Here is a 19,625-nt window from a genome sequence, read left to right as displayed (position 1 = left end):
TGCTTGATTCTTTATTGCTGCATTTTTCTGTTCCTCTGACTGGAGAATCTTTAACACATATTTGTTACTTTACAATTATTTCTGGTACCATCCCCAGGGTCTGAAAGGAGGCCCATATACTCCCCCTGCTATTCTGTTTATATTCTATCCTGATTGACTAGTCACTTTCACCCCTACCTACATATTATACCTGGTACCCCTGCACATTGACTCATTACCGGTACTCCTTGTATATAACCTCGTTAATGTTATTTTATTACTATTTATCTTTTTTATTTAGCAATTTACTATTCTTTTTTAAAACTCTGCATTGTTGGGAAATGGCTCGTAAATAAGCATTTCACAGTAAAGTCAACACCTGTTGCATTCGGCAAGTGACAGGTAAAATTTGATTTAATTTGATTCCATTTACTCAAAGCACATAACCAAGAATACCTGCTATCAGAACAAGCTAACTGTGCTTTTTATTTAAAGTATGTGGTGTTACAAACAAATGTACAGTATGTAAACATCTGAACAAGAACTTAAATGGATATTTGGGGATTTTGGCAATGCTAACTAGCGTTAGCACAATGGCTGGAAGTCTATGGTATCTGCTAGCATGCATGGTGTTAAGGCTAGTTAGCAATTGTGCTAGCGCTAGATAGCAACATCCTTCAAACTGCACACAGAGACATAAAAATACTATTCCCGAGTTTATCTGACTCTGGGGAAGTAGATGAAGGGCCTCATTGCCAAAATCCCGAAGTATCCATTTAACATAACAGAACTCATGTGCAGAAATGCTACAGTAACAAAGATGTTCTTCATACAGTTTAAATATAATTAGTTGAGTGCAATGCAATATTCTTTAAACATAAAACCCCCTAAATACAAACAAAATGAAGAAGTTAAAATGGAAGTGAACACACACTACAAGTGGTCCTGACCTAGACATCTTAAAGGATCATTTTGGCTACATTTGACTCCAAAAACTTGACCACCAATTATAAATAAGCCTATTAGCCTGATCCCGCCCCCTAACACACACACACCTCCTCATTTCTCAGATAAGTCTCTTGCTGCATTGACCCAATTGCTGCTATAAAACTGGACCAGGATGTGTTGAGCCCATATTTGGAGTCTCACTCAATTGGTCAGGTTTTGTGACAGAATACCGTGAAATGATCAATTAAGCAGTACATTTAAAAATTCTAAATCATATCATGGAAATACATCCATATTAATCTAGTCCACTTGCTGGCTCTCGCTCTGTCATAGCACTTGAACCTGGGGGTGAGATTATATCCGTATACAAAAAACTATGTGATAGAAAACTTGTACACTTTTAAAACCCAGAATGTACACCATTGTCATTGTGTCACAGAATTCTTTTAAGTAAAGCTACTATTCTGATATTTTTCTATCCACAAAAATACAACACGCAAGCAATGAAGTCTTTCTCAACATAATTGGTGTGGAGCGTAACAGGAGAATGCTAGTAGTACATGTGACAAATTGTAGGATAAATAACAGTAGTGTTCAGAATTGTACAATATCAAATAAGAGCATTTTGGTAAAAAGGGAGTGTGAATCAATCACACTCATATCAAAGTAGATTTGAAAGACATTTTGTGGCACCTTGGCTACCTCAACTCAAGTGCATTGTCTAATATAAGATGGTTAGTTTAACTCATTAAAGGGTAAAGAGGTTTCACTGCTAGTAAATATAACAGAACTAGGTTGAGCTGCTACAGAATGGGTTATTCAGTGGACATTAGCACTTGCGACCAGGGTTGGGGTCAATTCCTTTTCATTCAGTAAATTCCAATTCCAATTCCAAATATTTCTCATAAAGAAACAATGAGGAAAATTGAAATTGGAATTTAATTTATCTTCCTGAATTGATTGAACTGAAATGGAATCGACTCCAACCCTGCTTGCTACATCTGGGCGGCCTGTATGCTGTTTATTCCACTGTGTTGATAGAAATACTGAAAGATCAATGTTATACCATTCACTCTCGATTCTAGCAAATGATTCTATGGTAAATAGTTGCAAAGGAAGTTTGCCCATTTACACATATTTTTCTTCGGGAGAACAGGCAGTAAATTCAAGATGGTGGTAAAGTTGACTCCTTATAATCTGAGGAGATTATATAACATCCTCAAGCATATAGTAGCCATGCATCCTGTAGGTTATGTTGAACAATAGTCTCATCTTTTATCTGACAAATCTTTCCCAGCAAGTCTATAATAGAAAACAAAACATTCAAAATATATTTGAGGGACGTTGTGAATCCTCAGAGATTTACATGATACAAACGGATAATCTGAAATGGTTTTCTCTGATGAGATCCTTGATATTGTTTGTGTTCTGATACAAAGCTCAAGAGCTGAAGAGGGAGAACCGGTTGGTAAGTAAATATTCCCTAAATAGTGCACTACTTTTAACCAGAGCCTTATGGGTCCTGGTCAGAAATAGAGGACTATATAGGGAATACGTTGTCACTTGGGACACAGTATCTACCCTTATAGGAGACACTTCCACATTCCGTGGCTGATAGCCAAGGCTGCTCCCTCCAAACATTATATTTGCAGTCCCCCAAACAAGCACCAAGACAGTTGTACAAATAACCTTAACCTTGAACCTGACCCACATAGACAGAGCTATAACCACCAATCCCAGATTGACCTCTGAAGCAACAACCAACCCAGCCCAACACTGACTGGTGGTTCTGTCCTCCTCGCCTCTGCAGGCCCGGTCCTTCTTAACACATCACATCAAAACTACACTGTTTAGAGTGTCCCCACAACCCAATTTTCTGGCTCAACCCAGTCAATGTTCCTCTTCCACTTGCACTGTGCTGCCCCAGCGACAAACCCATCAATCCCTAAGAGTCCTCTGGGCCGGTGTGCGGGATTAAAACACTGTAAGGAGTGGATGACTAACCAAACACCAAACACCCTGTCCATCAACAGGCCTGGTGCCCCTGTCTGTCAGGTGAGCTGACCTGACCCTGTGTCCAGGGCAGGGTTGGTTAGGTAGGCAGAGGATCGTCATCTCCTTTACTGCATTTACATTTGCAGCACAGAACAAAGGGTGTGGCTAGGAGGAGGAAGGGAGAAGCCACCAGTAGGAGCAGACCGAAGCCAGCAAATATCCCCACCACCTGGAGAGAGAAAGAGAGCGAGAGTGAGAGCCAGTAGCGAGAGAGAGAGAGCGATAGAGAGCCACTAGCGAGAGAGAGAGAGCGAGAAAGAGAGCAAGAACGCGTGAGAGACACTAGCGAGAGAGAGAGAGAGAGAGAGAGAGAGAGAGAGAGAGAGCGAAAGAGAGCGAGAGAGAGAGCGATAGAGAGACACTAGCGAGAGAGAGAGAGAGCAAGAGAGAGCGAGAGAGAGCAAGAGAGAAAGAGCAAGAGCGAGAAAGAGAGAGAGCGCAAGTGGAAGTGAATGATTTTACAACATACACACATTAGCAATCAACCAAATGTATCTAAGCTCTTTTAACGTCACCAGTTGTAACATGGGATTCATGAGGTGCTTGTTTTAACCCAGACATCACATAGACACCGGAGGGAAGTGATGTACAGTAAGTAGTACAATGATGCATCAACACAACATTATTCAATCTTTCACTTGCCCATGAATTAGTACACTGAATATCCAGAAGGTGGCAGTAGTTCCACAAATATAAATCTACATTGTGACAGACAGGATTGGAAAACATACAGTTTTTCTGATAGTGGAGGCTTCTTAGGGGAGGACGGCTCATAATAATGGCTGGAACGGAGTGAATGGAATGACATCAAACACATGGAACCCATGTGTTTAATGTATTTTATATCATTCCACCGATTCCGCTACAGCCAATACCACGAGCCCCCCAACTAAGGTGGCACCAACCACCTGTGGTTTCTGACACTGAATATACAGATATATACATCCCTTAGTGTCCTTGATGATAAACAGGCAACATGCTGTTATAAAAATCATTGTGTTGGTAGTGTTAAGTGTTGAGTCTAATGGGATAAGAGCTTTCAACAACACCTTTTAAATATTGATGAAGCAGTTAGGTGTTAAACCTACATAAGACCTACAGAGGAACTAGTGTGACCAGACACATTCAAACACATTTTTTTTTACAATTGTTGTCCCAATGTTGTCTTAGACCTCCTCCAAGACCTCCTTCTACAGTGACAGGCGGATAGTATGAAAACAAGGACCTGTAACTGGACAGGCAGGTGGGGGATTGGTCTACATACAGTTGAAGTCGGAAGTTTACATTCACCTTAGCCAAATACATTTAAACTCAGTTTTTCACAATTCCTGACATTTAAATCTTAGTAAAAATGGTCTTAGGTCAGTTAGGATCACCACTTTATTTTAAGAATGTGAAATGTCAGAATATTAGTAGAAATAATGATTTATTTCAGCTTTCATTTATTTCATCACATTCCCAGTGGGTCAGAAGTTTACATACATCCAATTAGTATTTGGTAGCATTGCCTTTAAATTGTTTAACTTGGGTCTAACGTTTCGGGTAGTCTTCCACAAGCTTCCCACAATAAGTTGGGTGAATTTTGGCCCATTCCTCCTGTCAGAGCTGGTGTAAGTGAGTCAGGTTTGTAGGCCTCCTTGCTCGCACACACTTTTTCAGTTCTGCCCACAAATTTTCTATAGGATTGAGGTCAGGGCTTTGTGTTGGCCACACCAATACCTTGACTTTGTTGTCCTTAAGCCATTTTGCCACAACTTTGGAAGTATGCTTGGGGTCATTGTCCTTTTGGAAGACCCATTTACGAACAAGCTTTAACTTCCTTACTGATGTCTTGAGATGTTGCTTCAATATATCCACATAATGTTCCTTCCTCATGATGCCATCTATTTTGTGAAGTGCATCAGTCCCTCCTGCAGCAAAGCACCCCCACAACATGATGCTGTCACCCCCGTGCTTCACGGTTGGGATGGTGTTCTTCGGCTTGCAAGCCTCCCCCTTTTTCCTCCAAACATGATGATGGTCATTATGGCCAAACAGTTATATTTTTGTTTCATCAGACCAGAGGACATTTCTCCAAAAAGAACGATCTTTGTCCCCATGTGCAGTTGCAAACCGTTGTCTGTTTTTTTATGGCGGTTTTGGAGCAGTGGCTTCTTCCTTGCCGAGCAGCATTTCATGTCGATATAGGACTCGTTTTACTGTGGATATAGATAATTTTGTACCTGTTTCCTCCAGCATCTTCACAAGGTCCTTTGCTGTCTGAAGGTAGGCCTTGAAATACATCCACAGGTACACCTCCAATTGTCTCAAATGTCTCAAATGATGTCAGTTAGCCTATAAGAAGCTTCTAAATCCATGACATAATTTTCTGGAATTTTCCAAGCTGTTTAGAAGGACAGTCAACTTAGTGTATGTACATTTCTGACCCACTGGAATTGTGATACAGTGATATTAAGTTAAATAATCTGTCTGTAAACAATTGTTGGAAGAATGTATGTAAACCTCCGACTTCAACTGTAGATACTGCTGCCACAGCTAACCTGTGTGACTGACTGGGTTCGAACCCGGAACTCCAGCATGCCAGACGATTGTTAGCCCGCTGAGCTAAAGCCAACTAATGCTTAGTTTTTACAATACAGTACCTGTGTCCGGTGCCAGATCACTGAAGCTCTGGAGTGGCCCAGTTTGTTTCTGCATGGCCCTTTATCGTAGTGGATCAGGAGGAAGTCGTCCTGGAGAGAGAGAAAGAATCACTATCAGGGTTAAAGCCTGGATTAAATGTTTTAAAAGTCAGGGTTAAATGTGGGGGCAGGCCCACTAGAAAAATGGACACTGGCCGAGATCATATGTATGTTTTGACAAGACACACTAAGATTAGACTTGTGTTGATATTTTCTGTTCAAATTGTTATCTATTGAATTATACATTCAGAATTCACCGATAAATTGACCCACGTGGAAATCTAAAATCAAAGAAACCGTAAATGACATGGTAATTGCCTAAATATAATTATTTCCATGACAGAATGAGAAAATGAACCTGAAAGCGTTTGGACATCAGAGCAATGTTGATGGAATCCTATTTGAGTCAGAAACAGATACTCATGTGATAAGAAACCTTAACTATAATAAGTAACTATTGGAATCAAGACTTAAAAATAACTGATATTGGCACAAGATGAAGGGAGTGTTCGAAAATAATGAACAGAATTACAATTAATTCAAATTGATGCTTAATCCAGTATAAACTGAAAGAGACAAAATTCACAAATTCTACAGCACAATGGCAGAGTCATGTCTTAAGTGTAAAACTAACAACTTCTGCCGAAGTTGGCTCCCCTGCCTGTTCGGGCGGTGCTCGGCGGTCCTCCTCACCGGCCTACTAGCCGCCACCGATCCCTTTTTCGTTGTCTGTTTGTTTTGTCTTATTAGTTGCACCTGTGTCTATGTGTGTGAGCTTGATGGGCTTCCTTATTTAAAGTAGGTTTACCCACCCTTGTTTTTGTGCAGAATTAATTTTGTGTTACGTGTGTACGTTAGTTAGGTGTGTTCGTGTTCTGGACCTGGTACCCTGTGTTTTTGGATGGTCCATATATTTCCGCGCCCTGTGTTGTGGGCTTGTTTGTTTGTACCTTATTAAAGTACACTTTTTCCCTGTGGAACTCTCTGCGCCTGATTCCATTCCTCACACACCTAGTTCCCCGTGACATGAATAATGAATGCCTTCTGGGAGTGCTATAAAGACAACAAAAAAATCTTTGAATGCTGGCTGTCAGAAGTTTTACAATGTACGTTTATTTTGAATCTGTCTATCTGTATAAAGTATTTCAAGACATGGCATATGGAGGTGTGGTGAGATACCCAATGGGTTGGACAATAGAATTTTGTCACTTATATTGAAGAAGCTATTACTTAAATACTGTAAGTCAAATGATACCCCAACGTTAAGAGAATGTAAAAATCTAATGCTTTATTGTTTAAATATAACTGGCTACAGACGGAAACAACATAACAAATATTTTAAGTCATATGGGGAAAATTCTTACAAGCATTGAAAACAACATTATATGTGGATACGTTGGGAACATGTGCGTCCAAGCAAGTGTGATGTCATTAATGTTTGTTGAAAAGAATGTATGTAAATGTTAAGTTGACTATTGTTTTTGCTATGTATGTTTTTGTTTATTGTAAAAACGGCAACAAAAGAGTAGTTTGCCTCCAGAACAGCCTGAATTATTTTGGGCATGGATTCTACAAGGTGTGGCGTTCCAACGTTGCTCAATTGGTATTAAGGGACCTAACGTGTGCCAGGAAAACATTCCTCACACCATTACACCACCGCCACCAGTCTGTACCGTTGACACCAGGCAGGATGGGGCAATGGACTCGTGCTGCTTAAGCCAAATCTTGACTCTACCATCAGCATGCTGCAACAGGAACTGGGATTCGTCGGGCCAGGCGATGTTTTTCCACTCCTCAATTGTTCATTGTTGGTGATTGCATGCCCCCTGAAGCTGCTTCTTCTTGTGTTTAGCTGATAAGAGTGGAACCCGGTGTGGTTGTCTGCTGCAATAGCCCATCCGTGACAAGGACCGGGGAGTTCTGCATTCCCAGATGCCGTTCTGCACACCACTGTTGTAATGCACTGTTATTTGCCTGTTTGTGGCCCGCCTGTTAGCTTGCGGGATTCTTGCCAGTCTCCTTCAACCTTTCTCATCAACGAGCTGTTTTTGCCCACAGAACTGCTGCTGACTGGATGTTTTTTGTTTGTTGCACTATTCTCTGTAAACCGTAGACTCTGTTGTGAGTGAAAAGCCCAGGAGGCCGTCCGTTTCTGAGATACTGGAAGCGGCGCACCGGGCACCGACAGTCATACCACGCTCAAAGTCCGTTTTGCAAGCTCTGGTCACTGTGTGCAGGTTCCACACAATTCAATAGAACACTACTAAGTATTAGAGTATTAGACTGTATCTCTATGGCAAGCCCAGGCAGTAGCAGCAGAAGGTTGTGTATGTGTTCGGTGTTTATGGCTTCTACTCACGTCCAGAGACTCCAGACAGTACCAGCAGAAGGCGTGCTTACAGTTCTTGCACATCATCTGAGCACAGCCTTCGTCCCTCTCGATGTACACCTTACACTTGGGACAGCACTTGATGGGTGCATCTTCATCGTCGCTCTTGTAGAAGGAACTGGAAGATAATAATCATCAGGGGACAGGACATATATAGACCAGTACATACTGCACTGTCAAGGATAATAAGAGTGATACTAACAGCTAAACATCACTCTATCATTGACTCTATGTTGGGCCTTGTTGTGTTCTTATTGTCTGTTGGACAATTGGACAATTGGACACGTTGAAATAGAACCTTGCCATTTTACAATGTTTCAAACCGGTTCCTTCCTACTGAACCCTACCCTGGTCCAGGGTACAGTAGGCGAGTAGTAGTAGTAGTAGTAGTAGTAGTAGTAGTAGTAGTAGTAGTAGTAGTAGTAGTAGTAGTAGTAGTAGTAGTAGTAGTAGTAGTAGTAGCAGTAGCAGTAGTAGCACATGTGTTGCAGTAGTAGTAGAAGGTGTGTCATAGTAGTAGAAGTACGTAGGTGTTTTGTAGTAGTAGTGGTAGGTGTGTTGTAGTGGTAGTAGTAGGTGTTTTGTAGTAGTAATGGTAGTAGTAGTAAATGTGTAGTAGTAGTAGTAGTAGTAGTACTAGTAGTAATAGTAGTAATACATGTGTAGTAATAGAAGTAGAAGTAGTACTAAATGTGTAGTAGTAGTAGTAGTAGTAGTAGTAGTAGTAAATGTGTTGCAGTAGTGGTAGTAGTAGTAGTAGTTTGTAGTAGTAATAGTAGGAGTAAATATGTGGTACTAGTAGTAGTGGTAGTAATAGTAGTAGTAAATGTGTTGTAGTAGTAGTAGTAGTAGTAGTAGTGGTAGTAATAGTAGTAGTAAATGTGTAGTAGTAGTAGTGGTAGTAGTAGTAGTAGTAATCGCAGTAATAATAGTAGTAAATGTGTTGTAGTAGTAGTAGCAGTAATAGTAATAGTAGTAATAGTAGTAGTAAATGTGTTGTAGTAGTAATAGAGGTAGTAGTAGTAGTAGTAGTAGTAAATGTGTTGTAGTAGTAGTAGTGGTAGTAGTAGTAGTAGTCGTAGTAGTGGTAGCAGTAGTAGTAGTAGGTGTTTTGTAGTGGTAGTTGTAGTAGTAGTAGTACATGCGTTGTAGTACTAGGTGTGTTGTTGTAGTAGTAGTAGTATTAGCTGTATTGTAGTGTATTGCAGTGATAGTAGTAGTTAGTAGTAGTATGTGTGTAATAGTAGATATGTTGTTGTAGTAGTAGTGGTCCTAGTAGTAGGTGTGTAGTAGTAGCAGCAGTAGTTGTAGTAAATGTGTTGTAGTAGTAGTAGCGGTAGTAGTAGTGGTGGTAGTAATAGTAGTAGTAGTAATAGTAGATGTGTTGTAGTAGTAGGTGTATTGTAGTATTAGTGGTAGTAGTAGTAGTAGTAGGTGTATTGTATTAGTAGTTGTAGTAGTAGCTGTATTGTTGTAGTAGTGACAGTAGTAGTAGTACTAGTAGTATATGTGTAGTAGTAGTACCTGCGTTGTTGTAGTAGTAGTATTAGTAGTAGTATTAGTAGTGGTATGTGTGTAGTAGGTGTGTTGTAGTAGTAGTAGGTGTATTGTATTAGTAGTGGTAGTAGTAGCTGTTTTGTTGTAGTAGTGATAGTTGTAGTATGTGTGTAGTAGTACTAGGCATGTTGTAGTATTAGCTGTATTGTAGTAGCTGTAGTAGTAGAGTAGTAGTTGTAGTAGTTGCAGTAGTAGTAGTAGTAGCTGTGTTGTAGTGTTGTAGTTGTGTTTGTAATGGCAGTAGTAGTAATGTTGTAGCCTACCTGGTCTCCCCGGGTAGGAAGGTGATGATGGGCATGTTGTAGTAGTAGTAGTATTAGCTGTATTGTAGTAGCTGTTGTAGTAGTAGTAGTAGTAGTAGTAGCTGTGTTGTAGTGTTGTAGTTGTGTTTGTAATGGCAGTAGTAGTAATGTTGTAGCCTACCTGGTCTCCCCGGATAGGAAGGTGATGATGGGCATGTTGTAGTAGTAGTAGTATTAGCTGTATTGTAGTAGCTGTAGTAGTAGAGTAGTAGTTGTAGTAGTAGTAGTAGTAGCTGTGTTGTAGTGTTGTAGTTGTGTTTGTAATGGCAGTAGTAGTAATGTTGTAGCCTACCTGGTCTCCCCGGGTAGGAAGGTGATGATGGGCATGTTGTCCTGGCAGGCCTGTCCTTTATGCCAGCTGGCCTGGCAGGCTGAGCAGAACTCCAGCCTGCACACCGAGCACTGGACCAGCTGTGGTAGTGCCACTTCCCCTTCCTTCAGTTGGCACACTGCCTGGCATGACGAGGACGGGCACCAGGTTCGACACGGGTCCAGCAGCACCTCTGTGGAAGACACACATGGACAGGGTCGTATTCATTAAAGGACATTGTAACAAAACGTTTTGCAGTGGAAAACTAACATTTGTATTGGATGAGTTCAGGTAGTCCTGTTTCAGCCCATTTTCCACTGTTATCCTCCCATCACAAATGGACAGAGCTCTCTGATACCACAGAAACAGACTTCATGGTACAGTCAATATGGCCGCCGGTTTACCCATCACGGAACGTTGACTTAAAATGGGGAATCACGTACTAGTCATTGTATTTCTATGCCTGGGACCTCTTACCTCCACAGGAAACATGTGGGAACGGCACACCCAATAGAGAAACATGTAGAACAAGGCTACCACCACAGCTTCTGAAGCCATTTCCACTTCTCCATCTTTGGCATCTCAATAAAAGCTATTCTGAAATACAGTATGATTCCGTGTCCTGGCTTGATCTCCCTCTCATCACAATTATGCTAATCTTCTTGAACTCTTCTGTGGTCAGGAGTAAAAAATAAAAGCCTAACACATCCAGTACAGAACATTTAACAACAACTGCTGTGTGTGTGTTTGTGTGCGTGTGCGTGTGTGTGTGTGTGTGTGTGTGTGTGTGTGTGTGTGTGTGTGTGTGTGTGTGTGTGTGTGCATCCACTAAAAAGTTCTCATCTACCATTATCCATGAGCCAGATGTTTTAGGATTGTTTATCTGAAGGGGTTTCCAATTAAATCCTACGCAAATTCAATGAAACTGAATTTGATTAGTTAAGATGGAGAGAAAAAGCTCCCAGCCTTCGGCTCTGTCGGAGAGCCTTATGTCATCTGAACAGAGGCTAAGATAGGTCTAAAAGTAGAGGAGAAAGAAGACACATTACTGAATAAACAGTCCATTGTCTCCCTTTTCTCTACTCCTACAGCCTGTATGGTCAGTGTCAGGGTTACTGGGTCAGTGATCAGGGCTGTGACCTGTCCTGTGTCCACTCTCAGTCTCTTCTCTCTGTGAGTCTTATATAATGTTTTGAGAGGTTAAGATAGGTCTACAGTGGAGGAGAGCGGGAGGGAGTCACATTGATAACTTGCTCTCTCTACTACCACAGCTTGTGAATCGTCATGAGTCACCTGTCAGGGGTTAGAGGTCAAGGAAGTTGCCTGTACGTACCTCTCTCAAACTGCAGCCTCCTGTACCTCTGCATGCTCCCTGCTGCCACCATGCATTCAATCTGCAAGACAGAGACATACGTAGAGACATACACAGATATAGGTCTCTCATCACCCTGCTTGTTGCACTCTTGACCTGTTGAAGACGCATCCAGGTTCAATGGGAATGGAGACAAATAGCTACAGTACTTGGAGATCTCAGTGACAGTGTCTCAAATGGCACCCTATTCCCTACTTATAGGCCCTGATCAACAGTAGTGCACTACATAGGGAATAGGGTGCCATTTGGGACGGGCTCAGTGAGTTCAATTGGAAGCCTGGTAGAACTACTTTACTATACCTCATTCTCTAGCAGGTGACCTTGTTTTGGGCAGGCAGAGTCTGGGCAGCTAATAGTGGTTTCGAGGCCCTCTTTGATCAGAAGTTCAACATACTGCTTCAGGCACTGCAAGGGAGAAGCAGAGGAATTAAACTTGATTACAAAAATACAATGGATAGTGTGTGTGTCCCAAATTGCACCTTATCCCCAATAAAGTGCACTCCTTTTGAGCAGAGCAAGATAGAACAGGACAGAACAGTACAGGAAAGAACAGGACAGGACAGTATAGGACAGGACAGAACAGAACAGTACAATATAGGACAGAACAGAACAGAACAGTACAGGACAGAACAGTACAGGACAGTACAGAAAAGGACAGAACAGAACGGGACAGTGCAGAACAGGACAGAACAGTGCAGAACAGGACAGTACAGAACAGTGCAGAACAGGACAGAACAGTGCAGAACAGGACAGTACAGAACAGTGCAGAACAGGACAATACAGAACAGGACAGACAGGACAGAACAGAACAGGACAGAACAGAACAGTACAGAATAGGACAGAATAGGACAGTACAGAACAGTACAGAACAAGACAGAACATGGCAGTACAGAACAGTACAGAATGGGACAGGACAGGACAGTACAAAACAGGACAGAACAGTGCAGAACAGTGTAGAATAGGACAGTACAGAACAGGACAGAACAGTACAGAACAGGACAGTACAGAACAGTACAGGACTGAACAGTATAGAACAGGACAGTGCAGGACAGTGCAGAACAGTGCAGAACAGGACAGTACAGAACAGTGTGGAACAGGACAGTCCAGAACAGGACAGGACAGAACAGGACAAAACAGAACGTGGCAGTACAGAACAGTACAGAATGGACCAGGACAGAACAGGCCAGTACAGAACAGGACAGAACAATGCAGAACAGGACAGAACAGTGCAGAACAGGACAGTACAGAACAGTGCAGAACAGGACAATACAGAACAGGAAAAGACAGGACAGAACAGAACAGGACAGAACAGAACAGTACAGAATAGGACAGTACAGAACAGTACAGAACAAGACAGAACATGGCAGTACAGAACAGTACAGAATGGGACAGGACAGGACAGTACAAAACAGGACAGAACAGTGCAGAACAGTGTAGAATAGGACAGTACAGAACAGGACAGAACAGTACAGAACAGGACAGTACAGAACAGTACAGGACTGAACAGTATAGAACAGGACAGAACAGTACAGAACAGGACTGAACAGTACAGAACAGGACAGAACAGTACAGAACAGGACTGAACAGTACAGAACAGGACAGAACAGTAAAGGACAGGACATGACAGCCCAGGACAGAACAGTACAGAACAGGACAGTACAGGACAGGACAGTACAGAACAGGACAGTACAGAACAGGAGAGTACAGTGCAGAACAGGACAGTACAGTACGGAACAGTACAGTACAGAACAGTACAGAACAGAACAGGACAGAACAGAACATGGCAGTACAGAACAGTACAGAATGGGTCAGGACAGAACAGTGCAGAACAGTACAGTACAGAGCAGTACAGAATGGGTCAGGACAGAACAGTACAGAACAGTGCAGAACAGTACAGTATAGAACAGTACAGAACAGTGTAGAACAGGACAGTGCAGAACAGGACAGTACAGAACAGGACAGGACAGTGCAGAACAGGACAGTGCAGAACAGGACAGTGCAGAACAGGACAGTACAGAACAGGACAGTGTAGAACAGGACAGTGCAGAACAGGACAGTACAGAACCGGACAGAACAGTGCAGAACAGGACAGTGCAGAACAGGACAGTGCAGAACAGTGTAGAACAGGACAGTGCAGAACAGGACAGTACAGAACAGTGTGGAACAGGACAGTCCAGAACAGGACAGGACAAAACAGAACGTGGCAGTACAGAACAGTACAGAATGGACCAGGACAGAACAGGCCAGTACAGAACAGGACAGAACAATGCAGAACAGTACAGAACAGTGCAGAACAGGACAGTACAGAACAGTGCAGAACAGGACAGTACAGAACAGTGTAGAACAGGACAGTGCAGAACAGGACAGAACAGGACAGTACAGAACAGGACAGTACAGAACAGGACAGTGCAGAACAGGACAGTACAGAACAGGACAGAACAGGAGGGTACAGAACAGGACAGAATAGAACATAGCAGTACAGAACAGTACAGAATGGGACAGGACAGAACAGGACAGTACAGTACAGAACAGTGCAGAACAGGACAGTGCAGAACAGGACAGTACAGAACAGGACAGTACAGAACAGTGCAGAACAGTGTAGAACAGGACAGTGCAGAACAGGACAGAGCAGAACAGTACAGAACAGGACAGAATAGAACATAGCAGTACAGAACAGTACAGAATGGGACAGGACAGAACAGGACAGTACAGTACAGAACAGTGCAGAACAGGACAGTACAGTGCAGAACAGTACAGGACAGTACAGAACAGTACAGAACAGTTCAGAACAGGACAGTACAGGACAGTACAGAACAGGACAGAACAGTACAGAACAGTACAGTACAGAACAGGACAGGACATTACAGAACGTGGCAGTACAGAACAGGACAGAACAGGGCAGGACAGTAAAGGACAGGACATGAAAGCACAGGACAGAACAGGTCGGAAAAGGACAGGACAGAACAGAACAGGACTAGACTTATCCCAGTTCTCTAGTATCCTCTAGTCTTCCTACATGATGATACAGGCAGGCAGACGTTACATAATGTTGACCTCCACTCACTCCACAAGTCACACTCTCACTTAGGAGGAACAAGAACAGTTACATCAACACAGTCCAAGCTGCTCCTCATCAGAATAGGTCCTGTGTTTGGTACCCTATTCATTTTATACTGCACAACTTTTGACCAGAGCTCTGAAGTACAGTATGTTCAGCACTGCTGAGTGCTGTCCTGTTCTCAATCACACTCTTCACTAACTGCAGCTCTACTTAAGTCAGCACACTTGTAGGGGTACTAGGGGTAAGTGCACAATCAGAGTACATGGCTATATCAGGATCCATTAAGACTGGGTTGATTTCATCAGGCACCAAATGGAAGAAAACAGACTTAAACGGGGAGGGTCTACCTAGAAGTCTCCAATAAAAAAACATTCATTTTCACTTTCCGTCTTATCATGAAGGGACACGGTAACAAAATGTTTTCCAACAGAACATGAAAATGTGTGTTTCCTATTAGACAAGTTCAGGTAGTTCCTCACTGTTTCACTCCCTTTTCTTCTGTTTGATACTTAATTAACACAGCCCAGTCTTAATACAGCCATGGCCTCTATCTGTTTCATAACTTAAAAATGCTCTTTCCTCCACACCTCAAAAGAGGTGTGCTACTGACTTAAATAGATATGTGCTTAGTGAAGTGTGTGATTCCGTCTGTTTTCTTCTGCTTGGTGCCTAATGAACAGGACCTATTCAGGTGTGTAGGCTGTACCTACTGACCAGGCTGCAGAAGACACATTGGCACTGGCTGATGGTGGTCATCTGCTCACGGGGGAACTCCCCAAGGCACAGCTTGCAGGACATCAGGGGGTCCAGGGCCAGGTCCCAGGTGGGACGGTACCGTGCAGACGGGCCCGTCGTCATGACGTCTGGCACAGGTGACCTGGAACACAGACGGTTATAAGATCAGTAATACTGTAATAATTATTCATTCACTCATGGTAGAACGTCTGCGAGCAAGTTGGCAGGTAGCCTAGTGGTTAGAGTGTTGGGCTAGTAACTGGAAGGTTGCTGGGTCGAATCCCTGGGCTGAATCTGTTGTTCTACCCCTGAGCAAGGCAGTTAACCCACTGTTCCCCGGTAAGCTGTCATTGTAATTAAGAATTTGTTCTTAACTGACTTGCCTAGTAAAATGTATATGTATATACTTTCTAAATCAGCCTAGATTATTCTTATTATTATATAAGTATTATTATTATTATATTATTATCTTTCTATTGTTCTTCTTTGAAAATGAATACCATCAAATGACTTTCAAATGATTTTCAATTTGATCGTCCATCAACTTTTCATTGAATGAACAGTGTTTCTTCTAAGGTTCATCAAAAGAAGTTCTTCATAACAACAGCTTGTTTAAAAATTCATATAGGTTATTTTGTCATGAATATTCAATCTGTCTAGCACTTTTGAAGGTGTTATGGAGTCATGAAAGTAACACTGTCATCCTTAGTTGCTGGTTTCGAGAGTGAACTGTTTTTATTTATTTTTAAGTGCAGAGCCCATATCACTAAGAGCTTTTCCCCTCTCATTCCAGATACGAGCTTACAGCTGTTCAGAACAGTACAGCACAGACCAGCCTCTACAGGACACTACAGCTGTTCAGAACAGTACAGCACAGACCAGCCTCTACAGGACACTACAGCTGTTCAGAACAGTACAGCACAGACCAGCCTCTACAGGACACTACAGCTGTTCAGAACAGTACAGCACAGACCAGCCTCTACGGGACACTACAGCTGTTCAGAACAGTACAGCACAGACCAGCCTCTACAGGACACTACAGCTGTTCAGAACAGTACAACACAGACCAGCCTCTACAGGACACTACAGCTGTTCAGAACAGTACAACACAGACCAGCCTCTACAGGACACTACAGCTGTTCAGAACAGTACAACACAGACCAGCCTCTACAGGACACTACAGCTGTTCAGAACAGTACAACACAGACCAGCCTTTACAGGACACTACAGCTGTTCAGAACAGTACAACACAGACCAGCCTCTACAGGACACTACAGCTGTTCAGAACAGTACAACACAGACCAGCCTCTACAGGACACTACAACTGTTCAGAACAGTACAGCACAGACCAGCCTCTACAGGACACTACAGCTGTTCAGAACAGTACAACACAGACCAGCCTCTACAGGACACTACAACTGTTCAGAACAGTACAGCACAGACCAGCCTCTACAGGACACTACAACTGTTCAGAACAGTACAACACAGACCAGCCTCTACAGGACACTACAGCTGTTCAGAACAGTACAGCACAGACCAGCCTCTACAGGACACTACAGCTGTTCAGAACAGTACAGCACAGACCAGCCTCTACAGGACACTACAGCTGTTCAGAACAGTACAACACAGACCAGCCTCTACAGGACACTACAGCTGTTCAGAACAGTACAGCACAGACCAGCCTCTACAGAACACTATAGCTATTCAGAACAGTACAGCACAGACCAGCCTCTACAGAACACTACAACTGTTCAGAACAGTACAGCACAGACCAGCCTCTACAGAACACTATAGCTATTCAGAACAGTACAGCACAGACCAGCCTCTACAGAACACTACAACTGTTCAGAACAGTACAGCACAGACCAGCCTCTACAGGACACTACAACTGTTCAGAACAGTACAGCACAGACCAGCCTCTACAGGACACTACAACTGTTCAGAACAGTACAACACAGACCAGCCTCTACAGGACACTACAGCTGTTCAGAACAGTACAACACAGACCAGCCTCTCTCCACTCCATTCTGGTTCCAGAGAGAGGGAGAGAGAGCTTCATTTCAGAGACTTCATTTCAACCTAGAGTGAGTGAATGTGAGAAGCGTTATGCAAATATACAACACGTTCCTCTCACTTCACACAGAGTAGAGGGAAGTTGTGAATTGATTGACCAGGCACCATGACTGTGTTAAGCCTTTAAACGGCCCTACTCTGTACTGTGTGAGAGGGATGCCTCATGGGGAGGGCCAAGCTACTGTGGAACTGGCACCACAGGGATTTATGAAAGCAGAGCCAAGTTCAAACCTCAAACCTCAATGGTCCAAAGTGCCTATTTATGAACAAAGATGGAAATGAGTGTTGCTTGCCTTCCACAGAGCCATGCGTCACTACTGTAACTAGACTATACAGCTAGTGAGTTCTCTTTTCTACCCTAAGATCATTCATGTGGATTGGTAGTGTGGAGACAGGGTTGGAGATGACAGGGTTGGAGACAGATGGAACTGAAGGACCTCCTGGAGGACTGTGTGTGTGTGTGTGTGTGTGTGTGTGTGTGTGTGTGTGTGTGTGTGTGTGTGTGTGTGTGTGTGTGTGTGTGTGGTGTGTGGTGTGTGTGTGTGTGTGTGTGGATGACCAACATCACACAGTTGTACCACAGCCAGACCTCCTTCCCACCCCCACCACTCTAATATTAGGAACCTGAGTGAGAGTATGTGACCGTGTCTGAATGTCTGAAACTATAAAAAGGAACATGTTGATGACACATGGGCACATGGCGTATCACATCCTCCACAAAGTGTCAATACAACAACATTTTCCTCCAAACACAGTACAGATGAGAAAATATGTGTCATATGGATATCACCCCAGACAACATGTCTCACAGTGGGTTCGCCCCAAATGGCACCCTAGTGCATTTTAGTGGAAAATAGTGCACTTGTGGAGAATCTGGTGCCATTTGGGACTCACACTTAGTGTTTCTACTGTATAATAACCAGACGGTATGAGAAAATATATATCCAGAAATAAGGTAGATATCATCCTAACTGATGTTGTCACATTAATATACAGAAAGCGAGGGAGGGTTCAGAGTGGGTGGGATGGATAGAGTCTTTCATTTCGTAACAAACCCATTATGACCATAGACTACCAGGCTGACTCCAGCAGCAATACAACTGGATATTAAACATATTATGTTCAGCCCATCACTAATTAAAAAATGATTTTATCAACATCGCCATAATCACATGAATGAATGCTGTGTGTACAGATGAAGGCTGCCCTGCCATATAACAGTGAGAATGAATGGGAAGACATAACAGTGAAAATGAATGGGACACAACATTTACAATGAATAGGAACATTTAACAGTGAGAGCCTAAGTCATTGGGTGCGTCACAATTTTATACTCCTGAGCGGTGCAATGGTCTAAGGCACTGCCATACTGTGCTAGAGGTGTCACTACAGACACTGGTTCAATCCTGGGTGCTGCACAATTGGCCCAGTGTTGTCTTGGTTACTGGAGGGTTTGGCTGGGGTAGGCTGTCATTGTAAAAAATAATTTGATCTTAACTGACTTGCCTAGTTAAATAAAGATACAATTAGCAACATATTTAGTGCACTGCCTTTGATCAGATGCCTGGGAATACATTAGGGTGCTATTGGGATATGCAAGGCCTAAACTACTGGCAGAGTAAGGGGGGAAACTCAAGTACAGCACCATACTTAACTATGACATTTCATTGCCAGGCGAGTTGAAACCAGTGAGCAGAATAGGTCAGTTCAGTTGACTTCTCAGCATGCCTCAGTGCTTGCTCTCTCTGTCTCGGGCTTTCTCTCTGCCGAGTCATTCCATGTCATTTCAGCAGGCCATGAAATAGTTTCTGTAGTTTGAAACAATTAGCATTCCTGAAGCATTTTTTAAATTTAATTTAATCTCTCTCTTAAGCTAATTGTGTGCACCCAAATTGGCCCTTTTAATTTGTAAGATAAACATAATATTCTTCAAATATAGTACCCAAAAATCGATTTGGACCAAACCTTTTCCTACCATTGAGTAAGACAAGAAGAATCCAATAGCAGGGTCAAAAGACACCCAGAGAGCCCCCACACCAATCCCATCCCAACAACCAGTATTCAGTAGCAGTTCTCTGACAGATTATGCCTAAGAGGAGGACAAACTGAATTGCATTCATGGAGGACTGGCTTGAATTGTGAGAATGACCATTACATTTATTT

The 19,625-nt window shown here is 42.7% G+C and overlaps 1 protein-coding gene across 7 annotated transcripts in view; it reads right to left on the bottom strand.

The window, feature by feature from the left end:
* Positions 1 to 439: 439 nt before the first annotated feature.
* The window catches only part of LOC139415003 (probable E3 ubiquitin-protein ligase RNF144A-A), a 40,673-nt gene continuing 21,487 nt past the window's right edge, over positions 440 to 19,625 (bottom strand). For 4 of the 7 annotated variants that reach the window (XM_071162706.1, XM_071162707.1, XM_071162704.1 and 1 more), the window contains 7 exons: positions 15,369 to 15,531; positions 11,894 to 11,998; positions 11,555 to 11,615; positions 10,204 to 10,414; positions 8,023 to 8,170; positions 5,625 to 5,714; positions 440 to 3,215 (listed from right to left, as the gene is read on the bottom strand). In XM_071162706.1, coding sequence (XP_071018807.1) covers positions 3,057 to 3,215; positions 5,625 to 5,714; positions 8,023 to 8,170; positions 10,204 to 10,414; positions 11,555 to 11,615; positions 11,894 to 11,998; positions 15,369 to 15,512 — 918 coding nt within the window. In that variant the 5' untranslated portion in view covers positions 15,513 to 15,531 and the 3' untranslated portion in view covers positions 440 to 3,056. The remainder of the gene's footprint in view (positions 3,216 to 5,624; positions 5,715 to 8,022; positions 8,171 to 10,203; positions 10,415 to 11,554; positions 11,616 to 11,893; positions 11,999 to 15,368; positions 15,532 to 19,625) is intronic. The other 3 variants (XM_071162709.1, XM_071162710.1, XM_071162705.1) reach the window with 1 other exon arrangement.

Source organism: Oncorhynchus clarkii, chromosome 8, assembly GCF_045791955.1.
Source record: "Oncorhynchus clarkii lewisi isolate Uvic-CL-2024 chromosome 8, UVic_Ocla_1.0, whole genome shotgun sequence".
In the NCBI taxonomy this organism is placed as follows: domain Eukaryota; kingdom Metazoa; phylum Chordata; class Actinopteri; order Salmoniformes; family Salmonidae; genus Oncorhynchus; species Oncorhynchus clarkii.
This window is presented reverse-complemented; position numbering and strand designations above follow the sequence as displayed.